Source organism: Microtus oregoni, unplaced genomic scaffold, assembly GCF_018167655.1.
Source record: "Microtus oregoni isolate MIOR12 unplaced genomic scaffold, Mior012 000049F_ref0000343, whole genome shotgun sequence".
NCBI lineage: Eukaryota > Metazoa > Chordata > Mammalia > Rodentia > Cricetidae > Microtus > Microtus oregoni.
Window position 1 is genome coordinate 13,804,780 of NW_024543223.1, and position 18,903 is coordinate 13,823,682.

The window sequence follows — 18,903 nt, forward strand, 5'->3', positions numbered from 1 at the left end:
CTGTTTGTGTGCTCAGTGCCTACCCAACTCAATAATATAGCAACCTGTGGACAGCTTACGAAACAGACTTGGAACTTCAACTCGGGCAGACTGTGATTTCTCTCTGTCTTCTGCTGATGTGTTTCCTGAAGAGGAACTTACAGTTAGCTAAACACAAGCAAAAGCAGGGCTTTAGTGAACAAGAACACACTTCCTATGATGTGTCATGTTCCGGTTCTACTCAGCTGCTCTGAAATTTTCAGTTTTGTATTTGAACATAAACTGAGGTTGTTTACACAAGTCTGCAATATTTAACAAAGAAAAATATCAGGATACAAACTTACATGTGATCTTTGCATGGCTGAAGGGTGCTTAGGTAGTATAGTTACTCTTCAGCTTTGTCTTAAGATGGTTTACTTAGCAGCATGGACACAGAGGAGAGCAGCGAAAAGCATACTGGAATTTTAGACTCTAATTGCTTCCCGGACTAGCAAAACAGGCAGTGATACTACTCTCTTGCAGAAAGCTGTCAGGCATATGATCGTGAAAGAGAGCAATCAATTCCCCGAGTGTATGTGTTGTCAAATTACTTTAACCATGTAAAGATGTGTTAGGTTTGTTTATGCCGTGGAATATTACTTTAACTGTGTAAAAGCGTATTACATTTGTTTATGCTGCACTTGTTGAAAGATGTAAGGATGTGTGTTTAATTATTTAAAGATGTGTTGCATTTGTTTCACCTTGCCTTAGTCAGGCATCTGATTGGTCTAATAAAAAGCTAAATGACCAATAGCTAGGCAGGAGAGGGTTAGGCCAGGTTGGTAGGCAGAGAAAATAAATAGGAAGAATCTAGACTTCAGAGAAGAAATAAGAGAAGAAGAACGAGGAGGAGGAGGAAGGAGGAGTAGGAGGAGAAGAAGAAGAACAACAACAACAACAAGAAGAAGAACAAGAACAAGAAGAACTGGGAGAAAGATGGGGACATGGCCAGGGTCAGAAGCTAAGCTGCTGCCAGACAGATACCCATGGGGATATCAGGAAAGTACGATTTACAGAAAGAATGAAAGGTTTAAAAAGAAGTAGGTTAAGTTATAAGAGTCAACGAGAAAAGAACTAGGCTAAGGCAGAGCATTGAAAACATAATTAATTGATTATTAATAAGTCTCTATGTCCATGATTTGGGAGTTGGTGGGTGGCCCCCCCCCAAAAAAAAGCCTAGTACATGTATGGTATTCCTAAAAAATATGGTTTATTGAGGGGGTAATGACAGAGGGTTGTGGATGTTGTTGTTGTGATCTTTTCAATATAGAGTTGGGATTATCAGGACATAATCCCATTGTGAACCAAGGAGCATTTCTGTGATTATAACCTAAGCACAACAATACTAGACTGACATTTGACCTGGCACCCTAACCTTCAGGCTAAAAGGTTCATGGTTAGGAGGGTCAAGTCAGTTTCTTCCTTCCAACATTATTTATGGTACAGAGCTCCTGTTGTTTAGAAACAAGTAAATGTCTGTCATCGTAACAATCAGGAGGTTCACTTTGCCTTTCCCATAACTCATTATGGGGTAGAGTCATTTTGGATTGAGTCTCTTATGGCAGATGTAAAAATAGAAAAATCCTTCATAAAACCAAAGCCAGGAATGCTTTGCACCAGGATTCCTCAGTCAAGGAATCTCCAGAAAACACATAGTGTCCATTTTTTCCCTATGCTTCATTCAGACTTCCTGACAGAGATGGTGAAGGCAGTCAGAGATCTGACTTGTTTAAATCTATGTATTTTATGATTTTCACACTATATAAAAGATTCAGCCACTACCTCATATTGCATGTTAGCTTGATTTATAACATATAGAGGGCAAAAAACCTCACCAAACCCCAAAGAGCAGTCATAAATATGGGGACAGTTGTACATCTAATTTGGAAAGCACTTTGCATTTATTGAAAGCACTCTTCTGTCTGTTATCTCATATGATCATTAGTGTGGAATTTGTAAGAGATAAGAGGATGTAGTGTCCCTTCATCTATTGTTAGGGGCACTCTGTAACTTGTGTGATATGGGAAGTCCTTCTGAATATGTGCTGCTTTTATTGGTTGATGAATAAAGCTGTTTTGACCAATGGCTTGGCAAAATAAAGCCAAGTGGTAAATTTGAACAGAGATATAGAAAGAGTAGGCAGAGTCAAGGAGATGCCATGTTTTTGCTGAAAGAGACAAATGCTGGAACTTTACTGGTAGGTCACAGTCTTATGGTGATACACAAACTTGTAGAAATGGGCTAATTGAAGATGTAAGAGTTAGCTAAAAATATGCGTGAGTCACTGGTCAAACAGTGTTGTAATTAATATAGTTTCTGTGTAATTATTCAGATCTGGGCAGCCAGGATATGAACAAGTAGTCTCCTTTTACATTTGTGATGTTCTCAACTGGAAACCATGAATGTGAAGAAGCTCATGCTCCCTTTTCTTCAACAGTCTGCTGCCGGTTCATCTATTACTGAAGTCATTTTTTAAAAAGATTTATTTATTTTTGATTACAGTGTTCTGTCTGCATGTGTGCCTGCAGGCCAGAAGAGGGCATCAGATTTTATTTCAGATGGTTGTGAGCCACCATGCGGTTGCTGGGAATTGAACTCAGGACCTCTGGAAGAACAATCAGTGCTCTTAACCTCTGAGCCATCTCTCCAGCCCCCTGAAGTCATTTTTTAATGAATAGTCTGAGGCTTTCCATTAATGACACAAGAATACATTGTCTGAGGATCTTCATTGATTATGCTAATTAAATGTAAGAGTTTTAAATAAAATGATAAAAAAACAGAAATTTTTATGATAAATTTCTTTCCTTCCAAAAGATGTCCACTATTCTGAGGCAAACAGTGGAAACTCGGGGTTATGAATGGGTTAATAAATGAGTGAGTGAAAGAATGAACGAGCAAACACAGAAAACAATGAATCAGTAAAGTAACAAAATGAACATTGAATGGAAACCTTCTTTGATCCTAACTTAATTTGCTTCAAATCTATCAACACTTAATGATCTCCCCAGTTGAAAAGGAAAACTCAATAAAATCACATTAGAGACCAGAGAACCAAAAGCCACTTAATGTAACTCAGACTGTCCAGTGCTACGAAGACAATGACGTCTGTGTGATTCTGCAATAGAGATGCCACGGATACAGGATGCATTCCTGTCATTAACCATCCAGGGTAGCTCTGAGCAACTGAGTCCTTTCTTCACAGATGAAGTTTTAAATGCAATCAAAGGCAATTTCCCTTCTTTGTTTCCCTGGAAAGGAGATACAGAACCATACATTCCCAACCAGGTTACTGGCACTCAATTTTTTCTTTTCAAAACCAAAACTTTATTCTCTCAAAATGGGACCTGGACATCACAACTACTGATGGGCCGGTGATGGGGGGAGAGTCTTCTGTTTTGTGTTAATTTCATTGGTTAATTATAATAAAGAAACTGCTTGGCTTCATAGGTTAAAACATAGGTGGGTAGAGTAAACAGAACAGAATGCTGGGAGGAAGAGGAAGTGAACTCAGACTCAACAGCTCTGCTCTCTGGAGCAGACGCCATGCTCCCCTCTCCCAGGCAGACGCACACAATGAAGCAAGCCACCAGGTCAGACATGTTGAATCTTTCCCAGTAAGATCGGTGCTACACAGTTTATTAGAAATGGGTTGATCGGGATATCAGAATTAGCCAGTAAGGGCTAGAGCTAATGGGCCAAGCAGTGTTTAAAAAAATACAGTTTCCGTGTAATTATTTCGGGTACAAAGCTAGCCGTGCGGGCGGCTGGGTGGCGGGATACAGCCCCACCGCCTATTACAACAGGCTGGTGTCATGATTGTAGTAGTTTGGGAGTTTCTTTCTTATATCTTAAACTTCCATTTATAGCATTTTTTCTTCTCTCAATTGGCCACCAACTGGCTTGGAAGACAGGACTGGTTTTCAAGCTAACCAAAGCCAGACATCCTTCTGCTCTGTGCCAAGTGGAGGAATGAATAGTGAAAACCCACCTTTATTTTAATTCCAAATGCCCATCATGCTGCAGGATTAAGGCATTCACTTATGTACACATTCATTAACTCATGAAGTCATGTTCCCTTGTTCATCAAGGCTGGCATTGAACTAACTACATATGCATTTCATAATATTATCTGATGTGGCCATGATTAACATCTTGGTTGCAGATGAAAAGAATACTGACGTTACATTCAATCAGTCACAAAATAATATTGTATGAACTGGGACCATAACATTGGGAGAGAAAGACAAATATTGAGGAAATGAAATTACTTTATTAAGGACCAAATCCTCAAGACCAACTGTTATGTGTCTCCCGAGGTAGCTCAGGAACTATGGTCACTGGGCACATGAAACTGTATTCTTCCAGGTTTCAGGAGGACACTGTGGAAATACTTGTCACAGAAAAGACACATACACAGAGTCTGGCCTTGAATGGCCCTCACCCAGTAAGCTGCAGAGCCTACTACTTCAGGAGTCTTTAAAGCATGGCCCCACCCCTGCCACAGTAATTACCACGTGTGCTGTTCAAATACCTTATGCATGCTATCAAGGAGGGATTTTCCCAGAAATATACTTTTAATCATACAGTATTCTATGAGAGAGAAAGGGGGCATGAAGGGGAGAGGAGACAGACAGAGAGAAACAGGAAGGAAATGGTTTTAGAATTCCTGTACTACAGCCACAATACATGTAAGGGTTGCTGAGGGGAATCAGTAGCAGTGAGGAGAGAGAGCAAGGTTACTTGGACTGAGAGAATTTTGATAGCTTAGGGGAACATGTCTGAATACATAACACATACAAACACATTTTAAGCCAAGCCTTAAGAACTTAGTCAATACTGTGAATACATCAGAGCTTTCAGAAAAAAATAGATGGGGGTTAAAAAAAAAAAAAGGTAGGGTGTGTGGTGATTGCTTCACAGAGGGACCAATTTGCAATCCTTCAGGCCACCTAATGAGAACTGGGGAGTACGGAGAATAACGGTAGCAGTGGCTGTGGCGTTCCTAAATTGTTTTGTCTTATTCATTCATTTAATTTTAATTTATTTGAGAAGTGAAATTTCCACCAAACAGCTAAAGATTAGTGTTTGGTTGTGACCTTGAAGGTGGATAGTCTTCCACAAATCTTCATTTTTTAGACCAGATGTGAAATCAGGATAAGATAAGCTCTGTATAATGGACAACCTCAGTTGAGACCTAAAATTACACAGACTAGTTAAAGGAACAACCAAAAGTTTGCCCAAAATGTCCTGGGTTTTGATCTAGAGGGAGTAATAGGCTCATTGGTTTTTGGTCTACTCGCAATGGCTAAGGCTCATGAAACATTTTCACAGGGCTTGAAACGCTGCTAAGAACTTTTGATGTTTCATCTCACTAAACTTCCACTTCCTGTGGAAGTTACTGATGCTTCCAAAATGACTTCTTCCAAACCATAAAGCTGGGTTGAGTTCAGGGATCAACCTAAAAGTTTCTTTTCCTACGAAGAAGGCCAACAGGATGGCATTTCTCATTTATTTCACCCCTCCCCAACTTTAACCGGATTAATTAAACCCTCTGGACTCGCTACCTCCGCAGTACAGAATGGCCAAAAGGCATGGTGAAGCTAAGGCAGTTCATTGTTGTCAGTAATAATAGACACTGGTGAGTGTGCTACAGATCATCCTAGGTGCTTTGCTGGTGTCACTTCATCTGGCAGAACGCAGAATGGTAGTATTATGGTCACTCTTTCCCCTGGAAAACACAGGTTCTATGTGTACAACACATGGTCCTCTGTATCTCTCTCCAGAATCACTCCCCAGAAAATGTTTCCCAGATGAATTCTGAGCCATATACATGTTTCCTAAGAATGTAGCTGGCACTGGTTAGGTCTGCTGAGAAAGCTCCCAGAGTATGTCTGTTAGATGTTCGTGACAGTCCTGAGAAAACAGAGCAGACAACACAGTTTTGCTACATGCCTAAGAGGAGCAAAGAAAAGCAAGATGCTTTGAGCAGTGGGTGGTCAACCTAACTCACGGAGTTGTCTCTGCACTGCCTAGAGAAGAGACTAAGAACACAAAACACTGGATTAGAGTCACAGAGCTGGCATGAAGGGAGCTTTAAGGATATGTATCACTGACTTCCTGGGTCCTCTATTTTGAATAAAAGCATTATAATTACTTGTGATCCTTATATCTGTTACCCAAAATTGGCATATTGATGAAGTCATTTCTTTTCCCTTAATTATGGGACAATGTAGGGACAGTGTGTGTGTGTGTGTGTGTGTGTGTGTGTATGAGAGACAGAGACAGAGGAGAAAATAGAGAGTGAACTGGCCAAGTGACTTTGTAATTAGCAGACACACCCTTTTACCTGCCACCTCTCGCCTCCTTACCCCCTCATCTCACCAACACCCAACCCCCTCCAAGATTGACTTTCATGTATTCTTTCTTTACAAAATGGAAAGGAATCTTGGGGCTGGGATAGAGGATGGAGCTTAGGTGGGAAAGTGTCTGAAACCTCAGATTTGGTCTTCAGCACCACATGAGATAGATTTGGTAGGGCAGACTTGGAATCCCAGAACCCAGAAGATGGATGCAGTCACCCACATCTTTCGAAGGAGTACAAAGCCAGCTTAGAGTCTGTGCGATGATGTCACAAAACAAAACTGTGCCATCCAAAGCACAATCACTTGCCAGAGTTGTTACACTGCTATTTTTTTTTTCATTTCTATTAGAGTAGATCTCAGTACATCCTAGAGCATTTGAAAATGACAGCAGAGCAATGACTACGGATCAAATTCACCCGGCACTAAAAAGTTGAGAGAGCTGGGTCCAGGCGCGTTAGGCCACCCGTTCCACTTGATGAGCTAAACATTTCCCTAAATGTCTGTCTACTTGTTCACTCACTCAGAATATTACTACACACCGGCTACAGCATGCACATTCTTGCTGCAACCTGAGAACTCAGATCTCAGCAAAACTTCTACCTGGAGTTAGCATTAGAAAAGAGGGAGCAAACAAAATGTAAATAAGCAAACACAGATTCGGGGCCTGGGATAACTCATGGATAGGATATTCATAACTGCAAGGATCCTCTAACAGCACAGACGAGGATGGGAATATGCTATTCTAGGAAAGATTATAAATCACCTAGGGATATTTCTTACTGTTTAGCATGGATAATTGGGGAAATTTTCCTACAAATAAAAAAAATCTATTAGGTAAGTCTTATTTTCCTATCAGAAATGCAAAAAATTCTGTTCTCTGCCAGTCATCGAAGGAAAAACCCTCAGCTTTTAGCTCAGGGACAGCCATCTTCCCAGTCTGGCATATCGTGCCTGCATCCACAAGGGGCTAAGACGGCAGTGCGCGGGAGCACCACATAAACAGCATTTCAGATGTTCTAGGCAAGTTTCATCTTCTCTGTATCCCAGTCCTGGGCTGTCAATCAGCTGTCACCGCTCCACACATCAGCCGGGTGCGTACATCACCAGGCTGTCAGCGAGTCTGCTGATGAGACTCGGCTCCAGCCCGTCAATCATCCTTGTTTCTCTTCTCCACTCGGGAAATATTTTGGCTCAGAGAAACAAAGAAACCTGGGCAATGATGGTTCACAGTCAAGCATTTCCTCCTGTGCATGGACACAGACTTTTCAGGAGCACAGATTCTGCCTCACCTGGCATGATACCTGGGAACAGGGTGCACAGAGGGAAGAGCAAGAATCTGTTTCGTAGGTGCAGGCTTAACACGGCAATTCTAGTTCTTTGAGTGGGCCCCTAAGGATTCTCCAACTGGCAATGTCCAGAATAGTAAAATAGTGTTAACTTGAAATTATCTGAGCTCTGCCTCAGAAAATAAACAGATAACTGAATGAATAAACAGGTCAGCTCAGAGGGCGGTGCCTGCTTGGGTAAAAATCAGTCACCATTGACCGGGCAGCAGAAGGAAGAGTTGCTGCACGGCTGAGCTCATTCAGTTCCCCACAGCTTCTGCAATGCTTCTCTAGGGCCTGTGGTGGCTTGGGGCACTCACAGGGGACAGGCAGCAGTGCTATGAAGTGGGAATTCCAGTGCTGGCATCAAACACTTCGACCATTGGCTGGCATACCAATCCTTTCATTCAAATAAGTCCACAACACCAAACATCCTAAATAGAAACCCCCTAGAACAAGTTACCACGGGATAACAAACCCTTCATGGAAGACTCTCCTTTCCTGACCCACAAAGTCACTACATGTATATGTTAGCATGATAAGTTAATTTATCACACGATAGATCCAGATAGTACGAGATTCTCTAAAGCATCCATATATTAAAAACGAAGATGCATTATTCCCTCGTGACTTTTGAGCTTATTCAGCCAATATCAGTGTTCTGAACCATGTTTATCACGAGCCTATTGCCTGTCAATTGTTCTGAACAGACTGCTTCATGTTGCATGAATCCCATCATCATCGTCATCATCGTCATCATCATCATCATCATCATCATCATCATCATCATCATCATCTGGGTTTGTGACATGGGGCCACTTTCCCCCTAACAGGTCCTTTCCTGTGAGTAAGGCTGATTCTGAAAGCATGTCTCTCTCTGATCTGAGTGGACATTAATTGCTTTTGTGTTGATGTATCTACGGTTCCTGGTCTGATAGTACAACCAGCAAATCTGATGACTGACAAGTTGGCTGAACCTAATCAGGACAGATCAGCTGTTACCCAAGGTGCCACCGGCTGTAATTTGGGGATCTTTACAGAGTTATCACTCGCCAGAAAGACAAGGAACTATAATTCTGTCAACACTAATCCCAAACTGTATGTTCAAAGCAGCTGTGGCTTCCCCTGTGCGCGAGAAAAGATAGCACTTGTCAAATAAATACTTGAGATCACAGATAAGCAGGGATTAGAGGATGGGGCTGGTCCTGTGATGGTGAGGGTTTTTTTTTTTTTTTAAAGGAAATTTTCACAAGCAGAAGCATGAACCCTAAGGGATAAAAGGGAATCGCAGACAAGACACATGCCCAACCCGCATCCTTCTGCTGCCCACTTACTGGGCAGTTTGGTGTATCTCCGTTCCACTCTCTAAATCAGCAAGTGACCAAACAGACTAAGCCTCAGATGAAAACATTACAGTGCTGAGTTGGGCTGCTACTCAGTAGCAGTGCCTTGGAGGGAAGCAGGCACATTGTCGGGGCAGGGGTGTTATTGTCAAGGTGTCAGATCAGGGTGTCATCCTCGGACCCCCGTGGTTCTCGTACAGTCACGAAAATAAGGGAATATTAAGAAAATAAACTTCTTCCTTACTGTATCGCTTTGGTCCATCTTCCAAACAAAATGAAAGAGTTAATGTGGCATCATCTTCGAAAAATTCCGTGGCAAAGGCATCCCACCAGAGGTTGTCGCTGTCCTGCAAAGAGACAGGTAGGTCATTCACTTAACAAGCAAAGGCAAAAAGCTTCAAATACCTCAAAGAGGGCAAGATAAAGAGGGCTGGGGATAACCAATGAAACAAACCACCAACAACAACAACTGTGGCTCTCTACTTAGCATATGCGGTGGGGAGGTTGGGGAGGGGGTGGGTAGTGTGTGGTCACTTTTCAAATTAATTGCTTCAAATGGGGATCAAATTCCAGTTCACTAGACAAACTAACACCAAATCAACCAACTAAAAATTAATTCTTGAGGACATATTTGGAGAGATTTTTTAAAAGTGCTTTGAAATGCAATTGCTGTGTATTTATTTATGGAGGGGTGGTTATTTGATATGAGTACATTTAAAATTGTAGCTTTAGGACTTTTGTGGGGTGTTTGCTTTTTGTTGTCTGCTGTCTTGGGTCCATTTTTACCTATAGAAAACCCAATATCACAACCAGGCCAACAATTATCATTTTTCTTTTTTAATGATTTGATCAAATAAGGACTTTAACAGTTTACTTTTTTTACAATGATATCATTGTAACAGACAGTCGCATCAGTCATACACACATACACACACACACACATACACACACACACAAACACACATACACCAATGCAGAAGCAACTGTCTTATGCCTGTGGATTTTCTTGAAGAATTTTTTTAGTATGTGTATGTTGGGGGGAGAGGATTAAACACACGCTGTAGACCAGGTTGGCCTCGAACTCACAGAGATCCACCTGCCTATGCCTCCTGAGTGTTGGGATTAAGGGCGCAAAGGCATGTACCACCACACCTGGTAAAGTTTTTTTTTTTAATTTTCTATGATTTATTTATCTTTATTTTATGTACATTGGTGTGAAGGTGTCAGATCCCCTGGAACTGGATTGTCAGACAGTTGTGAGCTTCCATGTGGGTGCTGGGAATTGAACCCGGGTCCTCTGAAAGAGCAATCAGTGCTCTTAACCGCTGAGCCATTTCTCCAGCCCCTAAAGTTGTTTTTTTTTTTAAGGGAATAACTCTCGTTATTAAAATAATTGTGAAGAATAGAAATGTCCAGGAATGCAGGATCTCCACATCAGTGTGTCTTTTCTTGTTCATCTAGAAAACGCTTTAGGAAGGATGTATGTAGCTGAGGAACATTCAAATTGCTCGTCCCCAAGAGACGAAGGGACCCACAGCAGATGCTGAGGTGAGTCCAGGTTAGCATTCAATTTACCCCCAAATTCTTAAGCAAATGTTTTCTCCAGAGATTGTCTGCTTTGGTGCCAGACTGGAGGGAAGATGGCTCCCAGCTGCCTGTCAGATGAGTGGGGCGTCAGGAGGGTCCCCCACGGCTGGGGCCCTGGCAGAGACTCTGCAACCACCCTGCTGACCATTAAGCTGTCCTGCTTATGACAACTTTAAGTTGTCATCACTGGAAGGCCTCAGGAATGAGCCTTCATTCCTTCCAAGAACAATTAAGAAGCCTGGGGAGATTGATGTCGCCCTCTCCTGCAGAACGGAAGAAGTTCAGACAAGTGAATTTCTCTGTCTCCTTCCTCTGAATTCCACCCAATAGCCGCATTAAGGCCGACGCCTCCCTTCAGAAAACACAACAGTAAATACAAAATCACTCCCACCCTGGTCTCCTTTCTAAAAATTTTATTGCTAATTTGCTGTGTTCAATGCCATAGAATATGCATCCGAGTAAGGAACGAGTTCTGTTCTCACAGTTCACTATCAGAACATCAAATGAGCAATGTAAAGACACCCTCGACTGTTTCTGAGACCCCCATACTTCAAGATATAAACTGTGGAAGTTTCTAAAGCATTTAGAAAAGCTCATGAGTTTGGAAGTAGAGAAATCAGTTTGGGAAATAAACCGCATTTGGAATGATGAACTCAGTAGTTTATCTGACTTTAAATAACCAAGAAATAAATAAATAAATAAATAAATAAATGAATGAATCACCCTTAATGGTATTCAACACTCGCCAAAAGCTATTCTGCTTTTTATGTGTTTTTTAATGTAATCCACCAATCTCTTGTTTTTGCTTTCCTCCTCAACACAGAGATTAGCTTCTTGCCACCAGGAGCTTTGATTCTGTCTTGCATCCTCTAGTCCTCAGAATGGTGTCAGGTCCACGGTATTCTCAACAGAAATGATTCCATGAATAAATGTAGCTACTTGTACGATTTTCTGAGCTTTGTAACAACAGAAACTAAACCTTTAGTGGGAAATGTAACTTACCAGGTAACCTCACTCATTGAAAGGTAGGAAGGGGACTTAGAACATGGGATGTCTGGCTTTCTGTCTTCTCTGCTCTGCTGCAGCCCTGTGCCAGGCCTCCCTGGCTGTCCTCCTTAGGGATGGGGAAATGAGGTACTAGGAAGAGAGAGGGAGAAACAGCAGGACCACTCTGCTTCAGGCCCACTTGTTTCTCAAGATCTCTGCTTTGTAGTACTGATTTGCTGCCAGAACTCAAACTCAGGTTTGCTAGGTACTACGTCACTCGTGGAATTTCCTCCTGTGGACCATCTTTGGACAAACCTATGTCTGAGGCTTCCTAGCTATTAGAATCCAGATGGTTAAACTACTTCTTTGAAAACTGCAAATAACCCCAAGACCTGAGTGGAAACTAGAAAACCACCTTTTTGCCTTGCTCATTAGTTGGGCATCCATAGACTGGATCGGGTCTCCACACCCATCCTCCTACAATCTTACTCTTGGTCTCTGAGACATCAGCTGAAAAAAAGAATCAGGACGATACAAAAACTAAGAAGGAGCCCAGGCTGATACGAGATTGTTGGGAAAAAAAGGATATGCTCGGACTAGAAGAAGCCTGACGACTGTTTGTGCATACCCTTACATTTTCTCAAAAAACTTTCCATGAGAGTGAGCAGAAGTTACAGAAGGCATGTGACCCAAGGAGAGATGTCACCTCATCCTAACTGACTGCAGAAGAACAGGTTTGCAAAGAGCAAGGCCGCGGCAGCAGCGGGGAACAACTGGTATCACTACACATCTTCAAAGAACACCCCAAACATGAAGAGGGACTATTTGAGTTCAGATTGCCAAGCACATACAGGACTGGCCTTTTTGCTGGCTAAGTTACCAAAACTTCTTATCATACCCATACCTTATCTTAATCCAACTTGGGAAAATTCCTGGACAAAGTCATCCAGAGAGCCTTACTGTTTGTCGATTTATTGTTTCTTGGCTGATTTTCAATAGTCATAACAACTCTTTGCTATGTTTACAGCTAACAAGATGGCCTAGTGGGTAAAGGTGATTGACATGCAGTCCTGCCAACCTACATTCAATCCGGGAACCCACAGTGGAAGGGAAGAACTGACTCCTTACCCCTGAGAGTAATGCTTTGATTTCTGCACGTATGCCAAAGCATGATCACTCCTGTTTTCAGTCAGGCACGCATGCACACACACACACGCATGCACACACACACACATGCACACCACGCATGCACACATGCATACATGCACATGCACTTGCTCCCTCATGCACTCACACACTTATAACAACAATCATTTTTAAATTAAAATTTTCTGGACCATATTTTAAGTTAGAATAAGCACAAATGTACAAAACTTTTAGATTAATCTTTAATTATAAGGGTACAAATGTTAATGTAGGGAAGGAAAAGATCCTGAGGGAAAAAAAATAATATTAACTATTGAACATTGGACAGTCCCATCTCAGCTGCATGTAAAGGAAGCTGCCTGTGGAAAGCCCACACATCTAGACCTATGGGTTAAGAGTGAGACCTATAACCCAGTATTTCTAAGTGTTTTACATGCAATAAACCACCTTGTATTCATAACTGCCCTAATTGCCTCCAACAAGTGGAGCTCACAACCTTATGGGGATTTATGTCCTTAACCTCCAAGTTACCCTAACTTGAATATATAAAATCTGTCTCTTAATGGCTTAATGACCTTCGCCAAGGCAACTGACTCCTTTGCATGTTTGTGGCTTTGGTAAGGGACTACTAACCCTGGTGGTCTGTGAGGACTGAGAAGAAAGCTGAAGTCAGTGAATGCTTGATACGTTCTGTTCTGAGTCTTCACTGTGATTTCATTTGACATTTACATCACTTGTAAAAAAGGAATCTGAATTCCAAAAACTGGAAGCTACTCAGTAAAACTAAACAAGACAGTGGTTAGAAAGTTTATATACACTCTGTCTAATTCTATCCAAATTCTGCTGAAATGGTGATTTTTTCTTTTCCACCTTGAAACAGATCACAGGGTTTGAAGCTAGCAGGCAGCTGGGCATGTGCTCAAGGACGCTTCTCATGAAGATGGTCCTTCCTCTAGCCTTTTATGGGTTCAGGTCTCTTTTGACCACACACACACACGTACACACACACACATATATATATACACACACACATACACACACACACACACACACACACACGTGCGCACATGCACACATGGTTTCTTGTTACCAACCTCCTCTTTTGCTGCCTGCTACAGCTCCTAGGATGAGGTGGCAATCTTGTAGAATAAATCTATGTAAGAAAGAGGTTAGGCCTTCCTAAAAATGACTAACTACAGCCCAGAGATGACTGCTGAACCACATTAGAGCCCTCTGCAGAATATCTAAGAATCCAAACTGGTAGAAACTGGGCTTTTAGCCATGAGGTTACATCAGGCATCATGTGTTATGGTGTTGTTCTTGTGACCTGGGAGATTGGGCAAGCACCAAATCTTGTTCTTCTCTTCTGCTGGCCCCTGGACTGGGGAAGCTTGCCCACTTAGCCCCACTGAAGAACACAGAAAACTACTGCTGACTCATGGCCTTGCAGCATGTACAGGCACAGTCCTGACTGTGGCAAAGGAGGATCACTGGGCATTGCTACCTTCTTCATCTCTGGCCAGATTCCTTCCTTAGAAATAAGTGACCAAGAGGGGATCAGGAGACGGACAGGTTCCTGACCACAGCTAAGGAGTTTCGTCCTAGAGTACTGTAGGAGTCTGAGGATTCTGAGTGCGGAAGCAGAGAGACGGAGGCAATGTTTGTATCAAGGTTTTGATCCACATGGCAACCCTTCTCTCTCTCTTACCAGTCAGGACCACAGACATGCAGATTGGAAGTTTGCATTGAGGCTTCCAAACCTGCCTCTCATCAGCACTGCCGTTCTGAAGTCAGAGTTCAGGTAGGATTCTTTATAGCACATGAACACATTACTGACCATATTTGAATGAGCCAGCCTGTTTTTACTTCAAAGGATAGAGTGCAGCATACAGGTTGGTGAGAATCTGAGGCCCATTATCCAGCAATGATATTATTCAAATGATAACTTGGTTTTATTTTTAGTGACTTTAAAAAATAAATAAAAATAAATGCCCAGGGTCTCCATATCATATAGTATATTTCTCTCCTCTCCCTGGAAGCAATTGTCTCCTAATAATCATATGACTCTTGCAAGCCCAACTCTAATTTAAGTGCACACTTGATCACATTTATATGCAATCCTATTGTTTCCAATGTTTTATTTAAATGCTTAAATATACTATTCTTCTTTAAACATGAATTTTATTATCTTTATTATTAATTAAATTTAATTGTTGTGTGCACTGTGTGAGGGAAAGGGCTCACCCCTGCCATATCCCAGGTGTGGATGGCAGAGATAGTTCTCTCCTTCCACAACATAGGATTCAGGGATTGAGCTCAGGTCATCAGGCTTGCCAGCAGAGCTTTTATCTGATGAGCCATCTTGTTAGTGCCATAACTTTAATTGTTTTCTTGGTTTATTTGGTTTATTTTGCTCCGCTGGCGATCGTACCTGGGACTTTTGCACATGCATTATCCAGTGTTCCGTCACTGAGCTACATGCCCAGTCCTCAACCCCTTGGAGACCTATCCTCTTTATAGCCTGGGGGCCCTTTTTTTCTTATATGAGCCACACACTAATGCATGAAATGAACACATTCAACATTATTAAAACATTTCCCCCCTAATGATGCCAAATGTCTTGCCATCACGGCTGACAGTGCTGCAGGGAGACCCTCCATCACATCCCTTTCTGTAAGTGTGTGGGAATTTCTCAGGGACAGATACCTGAGGTGGCCTGAGTGTGGAGAACATGCTGGGCTGTTCTTTGGTCCTTTAATTAGGAAGACCTTGGACTTCTTTATTAAAGTTTTCTCGCCTGATGGATGGATACACGGGTAGAGATGAGACAAAGAGTAGCTTTAAGTGATGGGTTCCCAAGTGGGATCAATAGCAAGAGCCACGTAATTACAAAGCGGAGGCTGGCTCTGCCAGGAGGAGAAGCATCTATGCCTGTGTGTAAGAGGCACCAGTGGAACCGAGGAACGAATGATAACGTAAGAAAAGTTTGTCAGTTCAGAGAAGAAGGGTGTGTTAGGAGCTCTGTTACCCCAAAGGCGGACGTTCCTTGACACTGTCATAGGAAAGAAATCACAGATGCTTCCAAGTCCTGTGCAGTGACCAGAGAAGAGGAGCCCTGAGCCTCCAGCACCCCAACACACATGCAGATCTAACTGGGCACCTGTCACAGGGCTTCTGTGTGGGGGACCTGCCTTTTCCCGGATAACACGTATTTCCCATCCATGCTGCTGATGTATAGCAGCAGGAAAAAACTGGATCCCTTTCCCAACTCTACAAACTACGATGGCATACAGCAACTTCCAGGTAAATAAACAAAGTTAGCTAGGACTGAACACTGGCAAGGGCTCTGTTGCTGACAATCCTCATATATTTTAATTAGGTAAAAATACCATCGAAGCGCATCTACCCTAAATAATCCCCATATGCATTTCAGGGATTAAAATCCTTATTCCTTTTGTCTCACTCACAGGTGAGCCCAAGTCCCACCGGCAGCCAAGTCATACATCAGTACGGGAGGCATACTCTTGCCAAACAAGAGAAAAGGTCCTTAATTATATTTTAAAAAAAAAAAAATCCACAGACACATTTGCTCCCAGCCCAGATTCTCTCCCATCCCTACTCTGTCCCTCTCCACCAAAAACATGATCCTGGTACTGGGGATGCCCCCCGGCATCTTTAACTTAAGCGCTGACAGGTTATGGGGGATTTTTGCCAGAGTAATTATTTTTCAATTCAACAATAATGAGAAATTACCATGGCAACCACTCATCACGTGGTACGCATATACCCCCTCCAAAGAACGAAACACACTTAAAGCGTCTACTCCTTAAAAATGTGTGCGTGGTTTAATTAAACTAAAACAGGTCAAAGTAAAGAGGGCTGTGAAGGGGTGGGAAAGCAGGGGGTGGGGGTGGCCAGGGTGTTGACTGGCTTTAGTATCCTGTGCTCTGGACTGGAAGAATAGCTCGTGACACCCTGTCCTGTGCATATATACATCGGCAGCACTATGCTAATCTTCCCTTCATTTCAGACACTTGCATTTACACCAGTCTGCTAACCTCCTAGAAAAACTGAAGCTGGCCAACGGGGCTACACTTGCATTCCTAAATGTCTTTGTTAGTCTTCTTCTTATGCTGAGCTTGGGGACAGAAAGGTCCCCTGAAATTGCCTCCTGTCTTTTCATGAACTTCAGGAGGTACGTGGGATCTATTCTCCTGGACTGCAAGTCTTTATCTTTCCCTTTTAGCTTTGGATTTATTTTTTAGGTCAGTGTCTCGCTGTGTGGCTGAAGCTCTTAGCTAGCCCAAGTTGGCCTCAAGCTTGTCATACCCCTTCTGCCTCAGACTCCCAAGCCATTGAGATTATAGGTTAGGAGTCGCCATGCTGGGAAATCGTTCTGCTATCTTAATCTGACCAGCTTTCCTCCAAATTTGGGAATTTAAAAATAAACCGTGTTTATTCAGACCATGTTAATAATAGCGGTCAGCAGTGAACTCTGTGTCAGCCCCTAACACAGCTTCTTAAGCCTCAGAGCAGACCCTTACACCAAGTCTCTGAGCCCGTTTCACAGATGAGGAAACCAAGATCCAGGAGTTCCACACTGGTGCTCAGTTGCACAGCTACCAGTTTCAAAGAAAACTCAAAGACGGGGAAATCCTGTGCCTACATTTGAACTCATTACTATATGGTAACATACCTTTATCCAAACATCCCCCCAAATAATCTCATTCTCTGAAACATCCAGGTAATAATATATGTCCTGAATGTGGGGTACTTCCCCATATGGAACAGGCAACCCAAAGCAAGGATTTCCATGGCCCCCACAGAGTTTATGGAGACACAAAAACAAAGTTAAAGATGTTGGGCCATTTTCCCTTGCTAGTTTCTAACCACAGAAGCACGTAATCGATACAGGCAGAAATTTGAAGGCTCTTCTCCTCTTCTTCCTCCTCTTCCTTCCATTCTCTGCTTTCTATTTATCTTTGTGATATTTTATGGGAAACAAAACCTTCCACAGTTTGTTTTTCTTCTCAAATTATCAACTCTGATTTCATTTATGCTCAGCTAAACTGTATTTTGCTTGCTAGAAAACGCTTGCTATCAGCTTAGCAGACATTCTAAAACTGCATGTTGCCATGACAGTGAACCGTTCCTGTCTATGGAGAATTGTAGAATTTCGCTCACAATTCAAGGCTTTCCTTGGAGAAAGGGGTTGCTATATTCAACTCAGTGCAAGTAGATGCTGCCGTGGGAAAGAGGTAGAGTAAAACCCGAGAGCCCTGTCTCTGAAACACACACATCTCCAACAAAAGACGGATCTGTGTCTTTTCCCTAAAAATACCTGAGAAAATCATGTATTTCCTTCTCCAACTTTGTTTTATTAAATCACAATTAATTAAGAATATTCCAATAACAAATGTTGCATTTGGATCATCAAAAAACAGTACTGTGTGTGTGTGTGTGTGTGTGTGTTTATTCTCTTTGCCACCAGACTTACCACAGTTGGAAGAAAATAAGAATCTTTTCTGTCTACATTTGAGTTCCTGTCAATTTCTTACACACTCTACTTGCCTCTTCTGTGTCTTACAAACAGAAAGGTTCGTAATCAACAATAATACAGTTACTTCTGTTCATTCCGTGTGGCATTCCAGGCCTCACAGTGTCCCTCTTTGGTTGGTATGGTCATCATCACAATTTCACAGAGAAACTTTCATCTCCAGGATACTTAGAAATGGACCTAACCCCTAAGAAGCATATAGACTAACAAAACCCCCAAGACCAGGCATAAGAAACCCGTTTTGAGTAGATAATAAGGCCAGTTCCAGAGATTCCCAAAGCAGTCTAGGCTATGCTGTTGCCCTTGGTGACTTCTCAGATGCTGAAGGCAAGTCTCCATTGCTGGCACCATGCATGTTTTACACAAGCTCCCAAGGAACCAAGCTGGATCTGACCTGAGACCCTCCTGCTGGGGACTAGTTTTCACGGTATGGAAAGATGCTCCACAAATGTCCAAGGGAGGAAGCCAACAGTAGACCTATCCAGTCGTGATGCCTATGAACCATAATGACAGCAGCATGCAGGGCATGATAACCCTAAGGAGCAAAGGGGGACTCACATCTTGTCAATAACCAACAA

The 18,903-nt window shown here is 42.3% G+C and overlaps 1 protein-coding gene across 11 annotated transcripts in view; it reads right to left on the minus strand.

Annotated features, from left to right (window-relative positions):
* Ldb2 (LIM domain binding 2) overlaps window positions 1-18,903 on the minus strand; it is a 345,604-nt gene that overhangs the window by 197,643 nt on the left and 129,058 nt on the right. For all 11 annotated transcript variants that reach the window (XM_041636613.1, XM_041636611.1, XM_041636612.1 and 8 more), the window contains exon 2: window positions 9,293-9,395. In XM_041636613.1, coding sequence (XP_041492547.1) covers window positions 9,293-9,395 — 103 coding nt within the window. The remainder of the gene's footprint in view (window positions 1-9,292; window positions 9,396-18,903) is intronic.